This window comes from Saccostrea echinata, unplaced genomic scaffold, assembly GCF_033153115.1.
Source record: "Saccostrea echinata isolate AGI-Se365-2 ecotype Australia unplaced genomic scaffold, CSIRO_AGI_Sech_v1 ptg000010l, whole genome shotgun sequence".
Lineage (NCBI taxonomy): Eukaryota > Metazoa > Mollusca > Bivalvia > Ostreida > Ostreidae > Saccostrea > Saccostrea echinata.
The window spans coordinates 4,417,833-4,438,527 of NW_026889759.1; the positions used below are offsets into that span (position 1 = coordinate 4,417,833).

Below are 20,695 nucleotides of genomic sequence, written 5' to 3' on the forward strand. Positions count from 1 at the left end.
AGATTTGCTTTGGATGCTGGATCTGACCTACATTTTCTTGATGAGTGAACAGGTTAAAAGTTTTTGGAGCAGGTCCATTAATATATACAGTCCTTGGACCAAACTTGTTCGGATGAATGCATTTAGGGATGCACACTACCAAAATGCTTTAGATGCTGGATCTGATCTACATTTTCCAGATAATTAAGTGACCAAGTTAAAATGTTTGAAGCAGGTCCATTCTCAGGTGATTGTAAGACTTATGGTGTTTAAACTTGCATGAATGATCTAGGGATGCAGAGACTCACTATCAAATTTGCATTGGATCCTGGATTTCACCTACATTTTCCAGATGAGTGAATAGGTTAAAGTTTTTGGAGCAGGTCCATTCCCAAGTAACTTTTAGCCCTACCTAAACCAGACTTGCATGGATGATTTATGCAGGGTTGAAAGCTACCAGACTTGCTTAAGACTCTAAGTCTTATGCAAACCAAACTTCCATGGAATGCATCTAGGGATGCACACTACCACGCTTGCTTTAGGTGCTGAATCTTACATTTTCCAGATTGTTAAAAAAGATTTTTTTTTTAGCAAGTTCATTCCCAAGTTACTAAAAATCCTACCCGAGACCAAACATAAATGTTGCATTTATGGATGTACACTTAGTCACTATCAGAACATTTGTTTTGTTTGAGACTTAGCCTTTCTGAAAGATAACATTGGTTGAGGTGAGCACTATAATCTTTGATTATCTATGTTCAAATATCTTATTCCAAATCACCATTTAAAACTCTAAGCCTCTATTGTTGCCCTACCCCACACCAGGGTCATGATTTGAATAAACTTGAATCTACACTATATTTTTCCTAAACATTCTTATGTAAAACTTGAACCCCTGTTGCAGCTTCATCTTATCCCATAGGGCCATAATTAGAACAAATCTGAATCTACACTCAATAAGGAAGCTTTCGCACAAGTTTTTTTTTTCTTTCTCTGGCCCAGTTGTTCTTGAAAAGATTTTTGTTATAATTTTTCAATATCTCTCCCTGATAGAATGTGGACATCCAAACAAACTTCAACCACATATGCTTTGTGGCAAGTCTGGATGAAACTGGCCTAGTAGTAATAGAGAAGAAATCAAAAATGTGCAAAGTTCCCAGATGACAAATGACACAAAGACAAATGGACACCTTTACCCTTTTAGATCAGAAAAGCTCAATTGAGCATTTGGCTCAAGTGAGCTAAAATTCATGCCTTTAACTAACAATCATTTCTTGTATAAAACTGTCATTAAATGTGCACAATAATCTTTGAATTTAATCAGTCTATTCAGAATTTGAACAAAATACTAGGTACTCATAAATTAAGCAACACAAAGTCAGATGACTTTTGGGCCATCAGAGACATAAACACTTATGGTAATCTCATATTTTTATAAATGTTTTAATTAGTATACCATATATTAGATAAAGAAATCAGAGCCACAAGAATGATCTGGTAGTTTGTTATGAAGGCATTATAGAATTATATTCAACTTTAATATGTAAATTGTATCTATGCTGATATTAATATGTGTATCAATACAACAGCCTTAATTAATTAATAACTAAGTACAACTTAAAGAATCTTTCAAAGAAAAGAATAGAAATATAAAAGCGAATCAATATAGACTGATAGATCATGACCATTAAGTACAATAGATCCTTTTATTTATTTCCTTAATCCCCTCCATTATAAGGTTGTAAATACCATTTATTATAAGAATTTTTCTAACTTACACAGAAGAAATCTCTCTGTATCTTTACAGGAAACTCCACTGTAGATGCTTTCTGTGAGCTCTGCAATATTCGAACTCATTTTTATATTTATTTTAATGAGAAAAAAACACACACATATCTATTCATACTTGGATACAAAATAATGAACTAAAATTTGTCATTATTTATTGCTACAATGTGGGGATGTAGCATTATTCTTTAAGCTTGTTTGAATGCCTGGCTTTAATTGTTGGTTGAACATTTAAAATAAAGTACTGAAGTACAAATAAATTTACATCCACTGAATATTTTCTCTTAAGAAAACTACTTCCCTTGATCAACCCATTAAAGCTAAACTATTTAGTAACAGTTTTTTTTCAAGACCACCTATATGAAGATTTCTTAAGCAATGGGCTTTTCCATCAATGAAACATACTGTGACACATACAGATCAATAATACAATCCAGCATTAACAAACTAGAGGTACTGTGAGCACTGCACTCACAAAATGACACCCCCCAATAAGATAAAACAATATTCAAGAGATGCACAATGGCACTACATAATAAAGATTATGTGAAAGTCTCATTATATTTTATTCAGTAGTACAGGAGAAGCTGCAGATAAGAAATGGGTATCCCCAAGTGTACGGATGGACATCATCCATTACTACATACCCCTGCTTTTCAAGTGGGGAGTATAACAAAGAAAGCATTTTGTTTAAATGAACTCACCTCAATGATATTACAACAATCTGGAAGTGTCTTCTCTACTACAAACTCAACATCTGCATCTGTGGGAAAATGTATCTGCATATGTTGACCTTTTACAGATGATTGACTTGGAAACAGTATTCCAATTGGTTTTTCAAATATGATTTCAAGATTCACACTTCCATTTTTCTCTGAAATAATGAAAGTGTTCTATGAAGCAGGAGATTTGTGTCTTTGCAATTTGCACTTATACACTGATAAAATATTTTTATTAAATAGCAAAAATCCTGAAGTTGTGCAAAAGTGATTAAGGATACACAGTTCACAAATCTAAACCAGAGATTACGATTTTATCACATACTCTGAATTTTTACTTCCTTTACATCTTCATTCCTGATAGAAATGGTTTCCCAAAATTCACTCTCTTTCTGCAATGAAGAAAATTGTTATATAACAATAGGATTCAAATGTTTAAATGATATTCAGTTCTAAATATTTTTAATTCAAACTTAAAAATAAATATTTAAAACCTCATACCACTGAATCATTTATCTGTTCACAAAATACGGTTATTCTCTTTGTTCCTGTATTAAAATCTACCCAGAAGTGATCATAATCATCATCATTTGGCTTGACAAGCTAAAATAAACAAAGTAATTCATTTCAGGTTTTCTTTGCAAAAACAAAGATAAAGAGTATCGACACAAGAAAAAACTTATCAAGATATATTAATATTTTGATTTGTGTGTTATGATGCATACTGATAAGTATCACTTTTCATTCTTTCTCTATAAAAAGAACCAAAAACCAACTTTTCAAAAATTATAACAGTACTGTAATACTTTTAAGAATAAAGGTATTATTTAATCTACAAATACATGTACAACTTTAATAACATGTACATTAGAGTCGTAGAATCAATTATTCATTAATTATTACAGTATGTTTAAAGTCATATATTCATTTTATGAAATAAGTGCTTAAATGATATGAATTCTAAATTTTACTATATCAAAAATAAAATGGTTTTCTGAATTGCTGCACTAGTAACTGACTTTAAGTCAAATACATCACAATATACCATTACAGTATATCGTTACACCATGTATGTTAAGGACACTACCTTTTTGTCTCCTAAAACAGCCCAAGCACATGGAATGGAATACACTCTGTAATGCAATTAATATAACATACATGAATAATATATATCAAAAACTAGAGTGTTTAAGGAATGATTCTTGCAAGTACTCTATGGTCAAGGTGATTAAATTTAAATAACAAGAGGCCATTGGCCACAATGATCAATTGCATCACCTCTCTTTGTATTACAAGAGGCCCAAGGCCTTAACAGTCACCTGAGTATAATACAACAATGTAAAGGATCCATGGAATAGTAAATAATTATATAACACAAAATAAACTGAAAGAAAAAGGATGATTAGGGATCAACAAAATACTTAATTTGGTAATCAGCACCAACTCAAAAACTTTCCTGTATACAGTTACTGAAGTGTTTTCTACACTCCATCACTATCATCAAACACTACAACAGTACTTTAACATAAAACACAATGTTCAAAAAGTATATCCAGCACAAATCCTATCCCTGAATGACCTCTCTTGGTCTTTGAATAATATTTGATGTACAAATATGATATTTTTGTCTCATTTTTATTCATCTATTATTTAAAAATCCATCTGACTATTAAAATCTTTGAAAGTAATTTTCTTATTATAAGTTAAAAATTCCTTTTACATTATACTTTTACTTAATCTCTCTAATAATTACATTATTCACATTGATTAATTATCATGTGAAAAACAAAGGGGAATAAGTTCTCTTAAAGCAGAGTAAACATTCCCATACAAGATCTTACCGTAATAGAGCCCCACCCTGACTCCAGAACCCCTGTCTCAGAGGCTATAAATTTTACAATTTTGAAAAATAAACACTCTTTCTCATCATAACCATACACTAAATTTCCCTGATGAATACTCAAAAGCAGAGAATATTATTTAGTTTGTCAGCTAAACATACATGGGAAGATTTTTGAAGAATTTATGCATTTTCACTATATGACCTATAGAGCCCTGTCCTAACACCAGAACTTCAACCCTGAGGCCATGAATTTCACAATTTTGGCAAATGGCTCAATGCTTATTACAATTTAAAGATTGCATTAATTTTGATAGTTTTAGCCACACCTCTCTGGCCCCTGGTGGGCAGAGACCATGAAATTAAGAATTTTTTTTCCCTCTACCAATAGATGCTATATGCCAAAACTGGTTGAAATTGGATCAGTGGTTCCAGAGAAAAGGCTGAAAACTTTCAGATGTTATAAAATATACGATGATGGACAAATACAGATAGCAATAGGTCACCCAAGTGACTCAGGTGACATAAAAATTACATGTAATTTTTACTCAGGTGACCTAAAAATTACATGCAATGTACATGTACATAAAAGAAAGTTCTTATTGTTGTCCCCAGGTGAAATTCAATAGTTTCAAAAATTTTGATTTAAAGTAATTTAATGGACATTTAATGTAAACTTTTCAAAATATGAGCTTCTTGATTCTAAAATTGTTCAAATCATATCCTGTGGATAGGGTGGGGCCACAATAGGGGATAAAAGTTTTACATGTGAATATATAGAACAAGAGACTCAAGGGCAGGCCTCTAAGTGACTTTTAAAATTTAGGCACCAGTTGGTTCCTACTCCAAAAAATATAGTCGCCAATACAAATTTTTAGTCGCCAGGCGCATAACCATTGCTAACTTTTAAACATTTTTTCTCCTCTTTAGAAAAAAAATGTTGAAAATATATTTATAGTTCAGGAATTTGACAATCGCTGAATCAATTTAAAATGGTCGCCTATTTGGCGACTTACAGAGAAATTTTAGGCGCCAAACAAAATTTTTAGGTGCCATGGCAACTAAATTAGTCGCCAATTAGAGCCCTGCCCATATCGAAAATGAATACAAAAATAATACAAGAAAATAATACTAAAATAATACAAAAAAAGTATATTTTTAATGACCAAATTTGGAACCCTCTAAATCTTGGTTCCAATTTAGGTCAAAAATAATAGACTTTTTAAAAGCCAAACACAGAAAAATATATTTTTAATATACTTTATTTTTTCGAAATAATACAGAAATAATACACATGACCTGTAAAAACGTATTGTTTTTGTACTTTTGTATTATTTCTCTATTTTCCTCTCCAAAGTATAAAAATAATACAGTCCATAGAAAAGTATAGAAAAAATACAGAATGTATTAATTTTGTATTAGCATATATTATTTTTGTATTTTTTCACCTTTAAGAATTAAAATACAAAAAAAATATAGAATATATTAATTTTGTATCACATATATTATTTTTGTATTTTTTCATCTGGAACAATTAAAAGTACAAAAAAGATATAAAATATGAAAATAATACAGTACACAAAAAAGTATGAAAAAAATATAGAATGTATTAATTTTGTATTAATATGTATTGTTTTTGTATTTTTATCAGCATGAAGGATTGTATTTCAAAAATATCAAAAAAGTACAAGAATGATAGACAAAAAATACATTTAAATGCTTAAAATAATACAAAACAGAGTTTTAAAAACTACAAAAATGATCATGGGCAAAAATTGTTATTTGAAGAAAAGGGGTTGGAGATTGAGGTTCTTAATAGCATCTATTGATTGTTATTCAAAAATCTTTTATTTATTTGAAATATTTGTTAAATAACAATTTTAGTAACTCAGTCAGATTACCTTAAATGTACAAATAGCTAATTAAAAAGTAATTAATGTGGCAAGGCTACTGATTCAGCTACCAATTCTAGTCTTGATCTTTCTTTTTACATATAATCTACTCTTCAATAGTCCTAATATTTTTCACAAGTTTAACTAATCCTGTTTTCTTTGTACTTTTACCAACTGTTTCAATCTCTCTGCTTTGCTGTTTCTTTTGTATGGAAAAGGTAGAGGAGTGTTTACTTTGTTGCAGAAGTCCATCTTCAAATCACACAACCTGTCATCTCATCTGACTTCATCACTGTGAAATATAGAACAGAATGATATAATAATAAAATTTAATGAACCATTACCTCAACAAAACACACATTTTCACATCCAAAATAATTCTATATAGATTTTGTTTAGCTCACACACCTGCAATGCTTTCTTGAGAGGGATCTTCTTCCTCCATGACTAATCAGCTTTTCTTCAATGTTCTGCTGACTGAAATTAACAATAATTATAAATTGAAATTCCAAAAGATCCAGCGGAGTTCACCAAATTCCATACAATTGTACCATTGAAATTACTTTTCTTTAATCTGGGGTTTCTTAGGGGACAACCATTTGATTTGACAATCTGGAGAAGAAAAAGGGGGGGGGGGCTGATTTATAAAATATTTTAAAAAATATATTTGTAATAAACAATCTGTCCTTGAAAATGTTGAAAGATTAAACAAAATGTGTGCCCCAATGTTATTTAAATAAACTGCCCCCTCCCCCCGAACCCAACCTAACCCCCCCCCCCTAAAAAAAATTTGAGTTTATACAAATTACAGAATTGTTTTTGAAGGGAAAATAAATAATTCGTCTCTGGTAAACTTAAAAAAATTGGAATGAATTAGAACTAGGAAGCCAAAGGCTTGAAAATTACCCCCATCTTCCACCCCTCCCTCCCCAATCAGAATTTATCACAAAAACCCTTGTTCCCCACATGGCCAATAACCGTACTATTTTATCTTTCTACAATACTACAAAATGGGTAAAAAAGGCATTCTTTGTTCCTCTATCTTTGTACTAAGTTATTATTTAAAAAACTGAAACTTTAATGTGCTAAAATATACATAATCTTACCGCAACTGTCGTTGTTTACACCAGAAAAGTCCGGATATGATGCCTAAAAAACGTCAGTCTCCTTATGTATTTGCTTTCCTTGGTTCATATATATGATCCTGTGTACCATGATTATGCTGAACTTCTGTTTTTCGATCCATTTTACTCGCGAGCAAATGAGAGTTTATTCAAAATCACCTGCAGCTTTCTCAACACGTCCCGGGAAGAATTTTCAAAATGGCGTGGGTGAAATATTGTTGACCAATCAGAGAACAGTACGGAAGAGTTTTAAAATCTGACCAATCATATTGTGTCATATATACGAAAATTACCGATGTTGAGATCGGAACAGTTAGAGAAAACATATTTACATGGTTTTAAATATCTTGAATCAATTGAACAAACCTAAAATTATGTTAGAAAAAAACGATGTTCAATTTAATCATCAGAATCATTTTTTTATTCCTTACGGAATTTACCGATTACGAAACATCGTTATTTCCGGTCATCATTTCCGCTGAGAGCAGCCATTTTTATATTCAAGTTGACCTGTGAAGTAGACCATAAAGTTCAAATATAATGATCAAAACGAGCGGTAGATACATAATATATAGCCTTTTTGACGGACAACTTAACTCATACATACGGTACCAGAGATTGAAATAATGTTTAACAACTATCCTTTACACCAATTTCACAACATTTTCTATATTATTTCATGATATTCTTTCATTATAATTTCTTATTTAATTTTTTTTAAAAGCGGATAATTAAATAGTTCTATTTCATGTAATTGTAATACGTACTGAATTAAATATAATGTATACTAATTTGAGTTGTCTAGTCAAGAAAACATCGTAGGTACTGTAATTAGTGGAACTCTCCATGTTGGTTGTTTTTGTTTTTTTTTTTTTTTGGTTGGGATGTGTTTTCACGGGTAAATCATGTTATTTCTTTGAGTAGTATAACATGTACTCCTCTATTGTTAGCCTGCAGGTGGCCACCTGTGCTGTTGGCGATAGTTGTAAACACTCGGTTGTAAACACGCTGTAAAATTTTCAACACAAAAAGAAAGTCTGAAACTCTGAAACTTCAAAATTTACCGCGTGTTTACAACTATCATGTACAGCACAGGTGTTCCCTTAGACGTATCTATCTCTTTCAAAATGACAATTTCACACCTAGTAAAGACATGTTTTAAAAATGAAATTGTTTAGTTAACAAATTTAAACTACTGAAATTTTCTGTTCTAAATAGCAATTAAATGTAAATAGTATAAAAGCAACCTTTATAGCAGTGGTCTTAATTAATAAAATCTGAGAAAAAAAATATTAATTCCAACAGACTTATTGCAAGGACATTCTGTAAATTTTCCTAAGTTCAAATAAATACAAATTTCAGTTAAAGAGAACACTAAGTCCAAAATAAATATAAAAAAAATACATACTGACTGTATAGTATTTTTTGAAAAATTATTAAGTCCAAATTTAATACAAAAATAATACAGACTAACTGTATGTAATTTTCTGTCAAATTACTAAGTTCAATTTTAATACAAAAATAATACAGATTAACTGTATGTAATTTTCTGTAAAATTACTAAGTTCAATTTTAATACAGAAAAAATACACTTGAAAAAAACTAAGTCCACAAAAATACAAAAATGATATACCGAAAATAATCTAAGTCCCAAAAAATACAAAAATAATACCCTGTAAAAAATCAAAGTCAGATTTTAATACAAAAATAATCTACCTATTTGTTGGTGATACAAAAATAATATATTTTTTCTGTATTAATTTTAAACAATACGAAAATGATTGTATTAAAAATATATTAAAAATATACTTTTATGTATTATTTTTTGATATGGGTGCCCATGGGCCTTAATGGTCATCTGAGCATCGTGAGTTTCACATTCTAAGTTGTTCATTTGCTCAAAGGGCAAGTGGATCTGAAACAAAATGTCAATCCCTGTGGGATAGGGTTGGGCCACGATAGGGGATAAAAGTTTCATTTCTTGAAAATCTTCTCAAGAACAGCAAACTTTTAATCTACAAGCATCCTTAGATAATATAGATTCTAAATTGGTCCCAGGGATAGGGTGGGGCCTAAATAGGGAATCCTCTACATGTGAATTCATAAGAAAATATTTTAAAAAACCTTCTTAAAAATTAAAGGGCTTGAAATCTTATTGACATAGTGCTGATTCAAAAATTTTCAAATCATAGTGACCCCCCCCCCCCAATGAGGTTGAGCCACAATGGGAGATCAAAGTTTTACATGGGAATATTTGGGAAAAAGCTGTTAAAAAAATTATTCTCAAGATCAGCATTAGCTGCAGGACCATGATTGATTTTATATATGAGAGTCATCCCAAAAGTTACTCAGGTGAGCATTGTGGCCCATGTGCCTCTTGTTTAAAGTGTGAATCCTCCTAGACAGGTAGATGATGGACAAAGCGATTCCTGTGTGTCTTCCAAGCTACACAGGTGACACAATAAAAAAAGATATCCATATCAACTGCTGATGTAAGCAAATTTTCTTTCTTGCTTTTTACTTACAACTTTTGGTTCAAGGAAGCATTGAACTCATTCAAGAAGATTCTGCAGTCCTATAATGTATGAGAAAAAATGCACTGTAGGAATATGAGGGCATTGTAATACTCATATTTGTCACTGATAAAATACAGCCGGACTTCAATATCTTGAACTTCGATATCGATATGTTAAAGTGATTTGAAAGTCCCAACCACTATTTTCTTCCTGCATTTTAAGCTCAATATCTTGAACTTTTGGATATCTTGAAGTTTTTTCTCGGTCCCATCGAGTTCGAGATGATGAGGTTGGACTGTATCAAGTGATTCACTATGTATATATATTGTACTTTTCTTGATCTATTTCTTTTATAGATACCCAAAAAATTAACTTTTGCATTTCAGCTAGCATTTCATCGTACAATTCTTAAAACAATTAATTTAAATTTCCCTCAAAGAATTCTATATGATGTGCAATTATCATTTTTTGATAAAAATCTAATGGTTGTCTCTCTTGAAATTGAAAAGCTTACGGTCTCAAAGTTGGCATCCTTAATAAGCATGAATTGTTGTAGAATTTTTCCATCCCTGAAGAATTGTTCAGCAAAATACATTCTTTGCTTCCTTGGGATAATTCGAAAGAGACACTCTATTATTCCAACTTGACATTCATAATCTGTTGGAAAAAATAACTAGGGTATTTTCATTCATAAAAACTCTCTAAAAGCATGCAGTGATATATATATAAAAGATTTTAAACATGGAAGAAATGCCCTCCTATTCTAGCGATAAATACAGTAAAGTCATTCATAAGGAAGTTACTGGGACCTCAAATTTTGCTTCCTTATAGCGAGTGCAGCGAGCGGCGCAAATCACCGCTCGTCACTGCCAGCTTAAACGACAACGCCTGGGTGAAGAGAAAATTCGGACTACTGCACATTCATTCAATAGAATTTTTTTCCGCAGTAATTCTGGACCCACATGGCATCGCTTGTTGTTCTCACTGCTAACTTCGTCCGCACGGTAACAACAACTAAATTTCACAAAAAAAATAAACTCACCTTAATTTAATGGATATTGCATACAGATAGCACATTAAACGTTCTTTGTTAAAATTTTGGCACTTTTCAAACTCCATTTATGGAAATGCAGCTAACATACGACGTCATCTGACGTCACAGTCTAGATGTTCCAAATGTCTTGTGCGGTTTGAAGAGGTGGATCTTAAAATTAAGTGAACATTGTGCTCACCCCAACGGTCGCACCGTCAACATATTAACCAAGATTCTTTATATCCATATAATAAATAGAGTGAAAAGTCTTCTATGGGATTCATAAAAGTTTCCTTAAAACGGAGATTTCCTCATAAGCAAGTTCTTTATTAGCAAGTTTTACTGTATTATTTTGCATACATCCCTTTAAAATGTATTTAAAATCTATTTCACCGTGAATACTATACAATGACAATGACAGAAAAGTAGTTACCTCCCAAAATCTCTAACTTAGCTGCAACACTTCTCCTGAAAGTTAAATAAATTGATCTTAAACATTTTCTTTACACTGTTAAGTGATGACTGATAAACATATCAGTGGATAAAGCTATATTTTACAATAATTTACAATTTGCCAGGAATATCTGTTCTCTTCAGTATCTTTTCCTTTGTTGCCAGAGTACAGTTTTCCATTACCATATTGCAACCTTTAAGAACCTACAAAAAAGACTAAATTTTTCAACCAATAAAGCACTTATATATTTTGTATTAATGTACATTTTCAAGCAATATATCATGTATCATATGGCATTTTATCCTAAATTTCATCTTGACAACCTGAAATTAAATCTAGGTTGCATGAAAGACAACTTGTGAATGATCTTACTCATGTATTAATTTATGTGCGTTAGCTTTTCTTGTGAAAACAGAAGTATTCAAAAATGACCATGACAGGTTCTGGGCATGGTATGAGTTCTAAAAAAAACTTAATTTTAGTTAAAGTTCAATTTCCTTTCAAGAATATAAAATTCATTCAGGCAATCAGATGTTCTTCACCTTGATGCTTGTATAGTGAGGTCAAAACATGCAGAATCTGAAACTCTGATACAAACCTCTATTCCATGAAGATAGTTTTCTTGTTTCTTCAAGATCAATTCCAAACATTTTGGACAGAATGTCAAAAGAAAACTTTCTCTATCTACAATAAGACAGTAAACTAAAATTAAGGGAAATGTATACTGTGGAATCTTTCTACTTTGTGGGGTTCAATACTTGTTGGCAAGCAAAATTATACTGGTTCAAACCAATGTGTTGAAAAAGTTCTGGTTCATGGGGTATAAATTCCAATGTAAGGGAGGCCCACAAAATCCACTAACATTGGTCCCCCAAGAACAACAATGATTCCACAGTACTCTGTATATTCATACCAATTATGTTCATTTATTCCACTTAAAATTGATTTTAAAAAAATTTTAAATGTATAAATTTATCAAAATTTATTTCATAGTATAAACAAATACAGGTTAATGAAAAGAAAAGCAAACATTTAGAAAAGCTTAAAATGCAATGTTATTTCCAAATATATATACTTCCTAAAGTCTTCCCTTATATAACAGGAATCGGGACAACTCGCCCCCAAGACAAGTCGCCTCCAACACTATTAAAGACAGCTCACCCCTAATTTAGGACAACTCGCCCCCACTCAAGATAGCTCGCCCCCATTATAGAGACAACTCGCCCCCATTATTTTTCCTTGTGAATTGCAAGGGAAAAAAATACCTGTTATTCAATTATTTATATTTTATATGCAAATTTAAATTATAATCAAATATTTTAAATATTGTTTATTCATGGCCGTAGGAACTGGGGGGGGGGGCATGCCGTGCCCCCCCAATAATTTACCGATATATAGATTACTATAGAAAACATAGCTACTATATACTTGTGCCCCCTCAATAAAAACGTCTAAGGACCTTTTTTTTTTTTTTTTTTTAGCTTGTCAAGGAATTTTTGGTAGTTGATAGTGCCCCCTCAACTGAAAATGTATGGCTGTGCCCCCCCAAACTGAAATTGCTTCCTACGGGCCTGTTATTTAATTTTTTATGCATTTTCATCATATTCTTGTATAAAAACACTATGTATGCATAAAAGATTTATCATAATATATTGTCGTGCCGTATCCAAGCTCAGAAGCAGCTTCAATGTGATGAAGAATTAAAGCATGCAAGCTCTGAAAATTACATATATTTAGTTTTATTTGTGATCAAAATGTAAACAAATGTGTGAATTTAGTGAATTTAGTGAAGATATATCAAAAAAGTGTCAATATCAACCATAGATATTAGTGTTTAAATTATTTGTGTTGTGTTTTATTTTCAATAAAATTGAGAAATTTTATTTTCAGTTGTTTGTTTTAACTTTCTAGGAACATTTTTAAATTCAAATATCTATATAATATATTTAATATTTGTTGGTTTCTTAAACTGGGGGCGAGTTGTCTTCAATGGGGGCAAGCTGTCCTGAATTGGGGGCGAGTTATCCTGAATAGGGGCGAGTTGTCTTGGGGGCGACCTGTCTTGGGGGCAAGTTGTCCAGCCATTGCAAATGTAAATATAAGGTATCATTTTTAAACATCTACCGGGATATTAATATAGGTGCTACATGATCACCATAAAGCCCAAAGGGCCATGATCAACCCACATTTTAATCCAGACAGACATTTGAAAAAGATACCTTATTTTTAAAATAACAAAATAAATTAGTGAATACATGTACAACTATAAAACTTCAAAAAAAAATTTCATGAATTTTGTTTGCATACCCTCAGACAAACCCTCTGCTAATGCCTAAAATATAAATTACTTCTCAGCATACTAATACAAAGTATATATAGACAGTTGTGCTGTTGAATTTTGGTATCTTGAACATTGATATCTTGAATACCACAAAGTGAGTTGGAAGTCCCTATTACTTTATTATCTCAATATCTCAGTTCCTCTGATGTCTCCAAATTATAATTTTTTTTAATCCTTATTTTTATTTCATTATTGGTGTTGGAGATAATTAGAGTTGACTGTACTTCGTTGTTGGGCATTTCCTTCACATTATTTGCACTTAGCATTATTAAATAAGTTTTGACTTTTAATGATTATCAGACCAATCCACATGCCACAGTATATACAATAAATTTAAAGAGTAACGCTCTCAAGAAGGCACTTACATTGACAACATCCAGAATTTGTTCCTCGATTACTTCCCACTCATTTTTTCCCTTTTGGTGATTTCTAAGAGCTTCATCAAAAATCTTTTCAATGTGAACAAGAAAAATGAATTATAAATAATAGTACAGTAAAACTTGTCTAATCCGGCGACCAGTGGTTCCAAAATTTTTAGCCGGATTCGGCAACATCCAGATTGGAGAAAATTGAACCGTTATAGCAAGTTAAAAATTACATAGATATAAACACAGAGTGGTAAATAAATACTTGATCAAATGTGTCATTTTTTACGTTTCACTTGAAAAAATCGTCTATTTCCATTTGTTTTGAACTCTGTTTGTTCTTCAGAATTTTCATTTCTGTTTAAGTTTTTTATTCAGTATCGAAATATAATATCTCTTGGTCATTTATCAAATTTGAAAATCGTTAAATGTTTTAAATACACTCAAAAACCTTATCGTAGCTGTAAATATTATTTTGTTAGGGACAGATTCCTAATTAATTTCTTTCTTTTAAAATTAATATGTTTGAATATTTAGACACTGTATTTGTTAATTTCAAATGTTATACATGTAATGAATATTGAACCAAAATCTTCTGTTGCTTTGGTCGTTGTAAACTAGCGACACAAAGGGAAGTAATTCGAATTGCACGTCGTGCACGCAAAACGAAAGTAGAAAGGAGGTCATGAAAAGTCTCCAAGTTTTTCTACAGACATGCTACACGCAACCATAAATATCACTCATTCTTTTGCGAGTTTCCTCGCCTTACTTAAGCCATTAATAATTTTTTTATCACGTTTGTTAAAATCTAAACTGTCGATACAGGATAGATCATTAATGAGACAATAATTGCCCCACGCGAGACTTCTCTAATGACCAGCGGGCACAGGTAAAAATAAGTGGCCGGATTAGAGGAGATAATTTGTACTAATTATGAGCAGTAAGTTCTTTAAATAGCGGCCGGTTTACAGAATAGGCAAGATCCGGACTGCACAACATTTATTAAACATAAATTATAAAGAAAATTCAAGGGACTAAAGTATTACGCCGGACTGAACAACATGCCGGAATGCACAACATCCGGATTCAACAAGTTTTACTGTATATATACTGGTGGGTGTACTTTCAAACTTTATTTTTTGCTCAACATTTTGGAAACCATTAACACACTTCCTTCAGATTTGATCATGAAGCTAACTACATCATTCAGAGTAAAATCTTAAATAAATCTCAAAACACTTATCATCAGGCTTATTCCAACTTCGATGAATTTTTTGGCCACATCTGCATTTGAGGCTGCTGTATAGAGGACATACAACATTTCCTGTAAACTTCCGAGTTCTTCTGCATTTTCTTCCCAATTCTGTAGGCTCTGAAATTACAAAAGTTATTCATACAGATATTAAGAAATTTTAAGAAAAAAAAGGAAGATGAAAATTAAGTATAAAAACATCATTACTGCTACTGTTACAAATATAAGATTGTTTTATTGTTGCTTTTTTTTTTTAAATAGTAAAACTTCATCCCAACTGTTAAATTTAAAACAAATATATTGTTTACATGTACCTCACAGACAATATCAACGTTCTCTGTTAGGGATTTTTCAACACAAGCATCCCATTTCTGTGTACTCTTCTCCAGACATCCTTTGATTATCTGGAACATTTTACTCACATTTGTTCTGAAAGTGGATTTTAGATGTTTTAACTGTATGATTTTAACATAAATATAACTTGAGCATTACAATATCAAATTTATAATTTAAGAAAATTAGAACAATACTATAACTGGTATACAAGGCAATGAACAATTAAGCTATATAGTTTGAATAAGCAATAAAATAATGAATAGCTTTCAGAATTGCTCGATTTAGCTATTTTATCACACTTTTTTCTTAAATTTATTTTTTCAGCATGTAAAAAAGTTACACTTTGGTGCAGTGACAGCTAGTTTAAACTTTGAACTCTTCTGAAAACAATACATGTAAAAAAAATCACTCATAAAAATGTGTCTCCTTCAGTATGTTCAGTCTTTGCACTCAAAGTTCTAAAAAAGTTTATGGGCTAGCCTATCTAAAGCAATTGATATGTAACCACAATTACTTCCTGGATAAAATTTTAAAGGAGGTAAATTCTGGTCAACAAGATAATTAATAAATAAAATTCTAACACAATGTGAAGCAATCATACTTAGCCACAGGCCTTTAGATCGCTTTAATCCAACTGACAAAACCCAGGTATAAAAAAAAATAAAGGTGTGGAACTTCTCAAATAGGGTACCCAATTTTGCCAATGAAATATTAACAAGAGATGTTTGTGAAACACTTATGTCCCCTCCCCCCCCCCCCCCCCAATAATTGGAATTTCAAGAGGCATAACTCTGTCAAAAATTGCTCAATCGTATCCAAAACAGAACTTGACCTAGATATTCTTATGATCAATCTGTATACCAAATTTCATTTCAATATATGCAACTTCTGCAAAGAAAATGAACGGAAACTGTTGGTGGACCGACAGACAGCAGCAAAGCAATATGCCCTCCCTTCTTTGAAGGGGGCATAATAAATGATTTAAAATTACACTTTCTATCCATATCTTTTCAAATATAAACAAACTAGATTACTACCAAAGTTCATTCCGAAATTCAGTATACTTCCTAAGATACGAAATCAATTTAAAAATTGACCTATTTTTCTTTCGTCGAAACTAGCTTGGGTCTCTGAATTCCCCGCCTTTTTTATACCCTCAGTTTTGACAATCGAATTAAAGTGATCTAAATAAAACAGGGTTGTGGATAACCACTCGCAAATGCCAGTAAAATTTACTGTGGGCTATCAGATATTAAAAATCTGGTCGCCCACATGGCGAACGATTTTTTCCCTAGAACATATTCATCTTTCAGTTTTATATTTTATGTACTTTCAGTTTTTAAGAAAACACTCTACTAACCTAGATTTTTTGTGTTACATATTATTCAAGTATGTACGTGACTGAGTTTAAAACAAGGCAATTTATCGAAGCGGTTAAATCTCCATTAAATCTCATGATAATGCAAATGTTTGACATTGTTCAAATAGAAATATTGTATCAATCGTCTATGGTTGTCGCACACTCCATCTGGACTAGTTATTCACAGACAGAATTTGAACTAGTTATAATTGTAACGGGGACCGTTACAGATGTTCCCCAAACGCTCCCCAACACCCTTTTGGTGTCTTATTTCCTGTAAGCTTCATTAAATAAGCCAATGAAGTATATTGATAGTTTTTTGCATTTCACGCGCGCGCAGCACGTGCATGCATGTGCAGGATGACCATGTCATCTCATCTATACTATTAATGCATCTTTATATTCTCAGTATTAAAACATTTCATCAAAAAAATAAATAAGTTCCAGCTATATCAAGTATATTGGTCATCTTAGCATTGCACGCATGCGCACCTGCATGCATGTTCATAATGACCATGCCATTTTGTCTACACTTATAATATGTCGGTTTATTCTTGGTATCAAAGCTTTTCATAAAAAAATATAAAAGTTATAGCTACATTAAGTATATTGGTCATTTAACACATTGCACGCGCGCGCATGTGCATTCATGAGCATGCTGTCCACATCATCTTGTCTACACTTTTAATATATCTGTATATTCTTAATATCAAAGCTTTTCATAAAAAAATATAAAAATTACGGCTATATTAAGTATATTGGTCATTTAACACATTGCACGCGCGCGCACGTGCATGCATGCATGCATGCATGTGCACGATGACCATGTCGTCTTGTCTACACTTTTAATATATATAAAAATTTTGAGTATCAAAGCATCTCATCAAAAAGTATAAAAGTTACGAGTATATCAAGTATATTTGTCATTTTACGCTTTGCGCGTGCGCACACGTGCATGCATGTGCATGTTGACCATGTCATCTTGTTTACACTTTTAATATATCCTTATATTCTGAGTATCAAAGCATTTCATCAAAAAATATAAAAGTTACAGCTATATCAAGTATATTGGTCATTTTACGCATTGCACGCGCACGCACGTGCATGCACGTGCGCTAAAAATGACCTTGATTCCGCAAATCTACATAACATGCCTATTAACCCTAAAAAGGTTTCACCTCAATCGGATGAGTAGTTGACGAGATCACTCGCGGACAAAAAAGTACCCAGGAAGAAGAAGAAGAAGAAAAATAATAATAATAATAAGAAACAGAGTAAAAACAATATGTTCCCCAACTTCGTTTGGGGAACATAATTACCGTGTCAAATGCACATATTAAAAGATTGGGATCAAACTTCATCAAAGGTTGCATGTAACCTTGTTAAACCATAGACGCTGCAGTTGTATAAGGTTAAACACTACAAAATGTAATGAACATATTATCGGATCAAAGTTTTTAGAAAAGAGAAAACGTGACAAAAATTCATATACTGTGAACATATAGACAGTGATTCATTTTGAAAATGGTTATCATGGGTCCAAAGGACCCCTCTGAATGAAAATAATGAGTCCCATGCCAAAATCAATGCGTCCGAAACCAAGGCCTTAGGGATCGTAAATAAGATCTCGTCATAAAAAGCACAGAAGCAGATCAGTTGTTCTATTAAAAAAAGTAGAGAAAGTTTTTTAAAAAAATGAAAAATAGTCAGAAAGAAAAATGATCGTATTTTATACATGTACGTCTTGGCTTCTAAGGAAAAAATTAAAATACATAGGTTAAATTACATCTTATAATTGAATACAAAGGTATAGCCTAGTACACAAAGGGACCTATATAGTTAGTATATAGGTCCCTGGTACACGTAGACATAATCGAACTATGCTATCTTACTTATAAATATTTTCTGATAATTGTTTGTTATATGCAATTTAACAGTGAATTGTGAAATCTGACCTGTTGTTGGCAAACTTATACCTGTTAAAATTACTCATGCATATTATATCGCTTAGCACGTGGAAATGATGCAATCGGTCAAGTTTTGAATCAGATTATATGGAAACAATTTAAAATAATAAATGTCCTTCTTTAAATTCAGTGCATCCATTGGGATGCACATTTATTGAAATAATGCGTCCTGGGCAAAATTTGTGTGTAATTTACGCAGGACGCACACCAAAATAAATCACTGTATAGATACTAATTACTACAAATAAAAAAATTATTAGAAAAAATTAAGGATTTTTGTTGTTGTTATTTTTAATTTACATATAATGTGGGCCCGTGGATCACATTGTGGGCCCGTAAAATTTGAAAAGTTAGGAGCCCACATGGCCCCTAAGGTTTCAAAAACTAACCACAACCCTGTGAAAGCCTGTGTACTTATCCAGACCTCAATGAACACAATTTAAGATAGTTTACAGTTACAGAGTTTGACATTAACTTTTACGAATACTAAACCAATAGGGCTACTTCCCATCATTTTTACTAGCCCTGACCACAAAATCACTAGCCCAGACCAAACTTGCAATTTACTTTTAATGAATCGAAAATTTTAATGAGGTAACTTTTGAAACATATTCAATAAAGACATCGTCTTTTGCACATGTCATTATTTTAAAAGACTGTTCGAGTTTTACTTTACTTATAAAGGAATAACTTTTGGTTAACAAGCTAAAATGCTGTATGCCCACTGTTTATAGGAGCTATAGGTTGATCCCTTGGAATTAATTAAGTTCCTAAACTTCTTAACTGGGGATCAATCTAAAAAACTGTAGGGTTGCAGAAAAATCTGCATGCCAAAAGGTATTCCATTTAAGTATTTTGATGCTGATTTATGATATCTATAGCCAACATAAAAAATTTTTTTTTTTTGCACTGTAAATTTATATCCAATTTGGGATATTATATCCCTGACGGGTATGAATATCCCATTTGGTCGATTGGTCCCAACCTGCTAAAAGATTCTTTCGCCAGGACTTAATTAAAATCATGATCACTGGGGAAAAAAATCAATGCAAGTTTCATTTTTTTTATGCATCTTCAGTAGTATACTCCAACCTATCGAGTTTTAGCTTAAAAGTGGTGGTTCTTATTAGTTTGAACAGGCCTGTCTTTCAAGCAAAATTGTGAACATTCTATTGCAGTTATGCACCTACCTAGAATCAATCAATGACATTCACATTCCCTCGTTAAACCAATTCGTTCATTCAATTTTATGTAAACATCTAACATATCAACAAGCATGGCATGACAGACGATTGATACACTTCCTTTCTGCGTACTGACCTTTGAACTCTACGTCATATGGCGCAAAAGGCGCGCAAATGTCACAATCCTGTTAGATTACTTGTACTTTGATAAACAGAAAAAACAGCGATTAAATACCGCTCAATTTGTTTACTGAATGGTGGCTGTCATTCTTAGAATATCTTGCATGATAAATCAACTACATCTACATTTTAAGAAAAATCTCTAACGTGCCAAATGAATTTAGTTTATAAAATAAATCTAAAATGTGAACTATAATGACTTTATCAAAAATATTAAAATAATACGTGTCCAGACTCTTTCTTTTCATCATCATAAAAATGCCTCATGTTGATTTTTACGCACACTATAAATACAAATTTCAAAGAATCTGAATTTTTCCATGCTAAATTTGCTCTCTTTGAGCCTTGAATGTTCTAACAATCTG

At 31.9% G+C, this 20,695-nt stretch overlaps 1 protein-coding gene across 1 annotated transcript in view; it reads right to left on the bottom strand.

Annotated features, from left to right (window-relative positions):
• The window catches only part of LOC133184494 (synaptonemal complex protein 2-like), a 33,064-nt gene extending 12,798 nt beyond the window's left edge, over positions 1-20,266 (bottom strand). Inside the window, exons 1-15 of the mRNA XM_061319583.1 lie at positions 20,157-20,266; positions 15,618-15,732; positions 15,295-15,423; positions 14,052-14,144; positions 13,653-13,677; positions 11,944-12,029; positions 11,460-11,548; positions 11,325-11,359; positions 10,373-10,515; positions 9,868-9,917; positions 3,574-3,619; positions 2,988-3,089; positions 2,812-2,878; positions 2,472-2,641; positions 1,758-1,817 (exon numbers count right to left, since the gene is read on the bottom strand). Coding sequence (XP_061175567.1) covers positions 1,758-1,817; positions 2,472-2,641; positions 2,812-2,878; positions 2,988-3,089; positions 3,574-3,619; positions 9,868-9,917; positions 10,373-10,515; positions 11,325-11,359; positions 11,460-11,548; positions 11,944-12,029; positions 13,653-13,677; positions 14,052-14,144; positions 15,295-15,423; positions 15,618-15,732; positions 20,157-20,176 — 1,230 coding nt within the window. The 5' untranslated portion in view covers positions 20,177-20,266. The remainder of the gene's footprint in view (positions 1-1,757; positions 1,818-2,471; positions 2,642-2,811; positions 2,879-2,987; positions 3,090-3,573; positions 3,620-9,867; positions 9,918-10,372; positions 10,516-11,324; positions 11,360-11,459; positions 11,549-11,943; positions 12,030-13,652; positions 13,678-14,051; positions 14,145-15,294; positions 15,424-15,617; positions 15,733-20,156) is intronic.
• Positions 20,267-20,695: the final 429 nt, after the last annotated feature.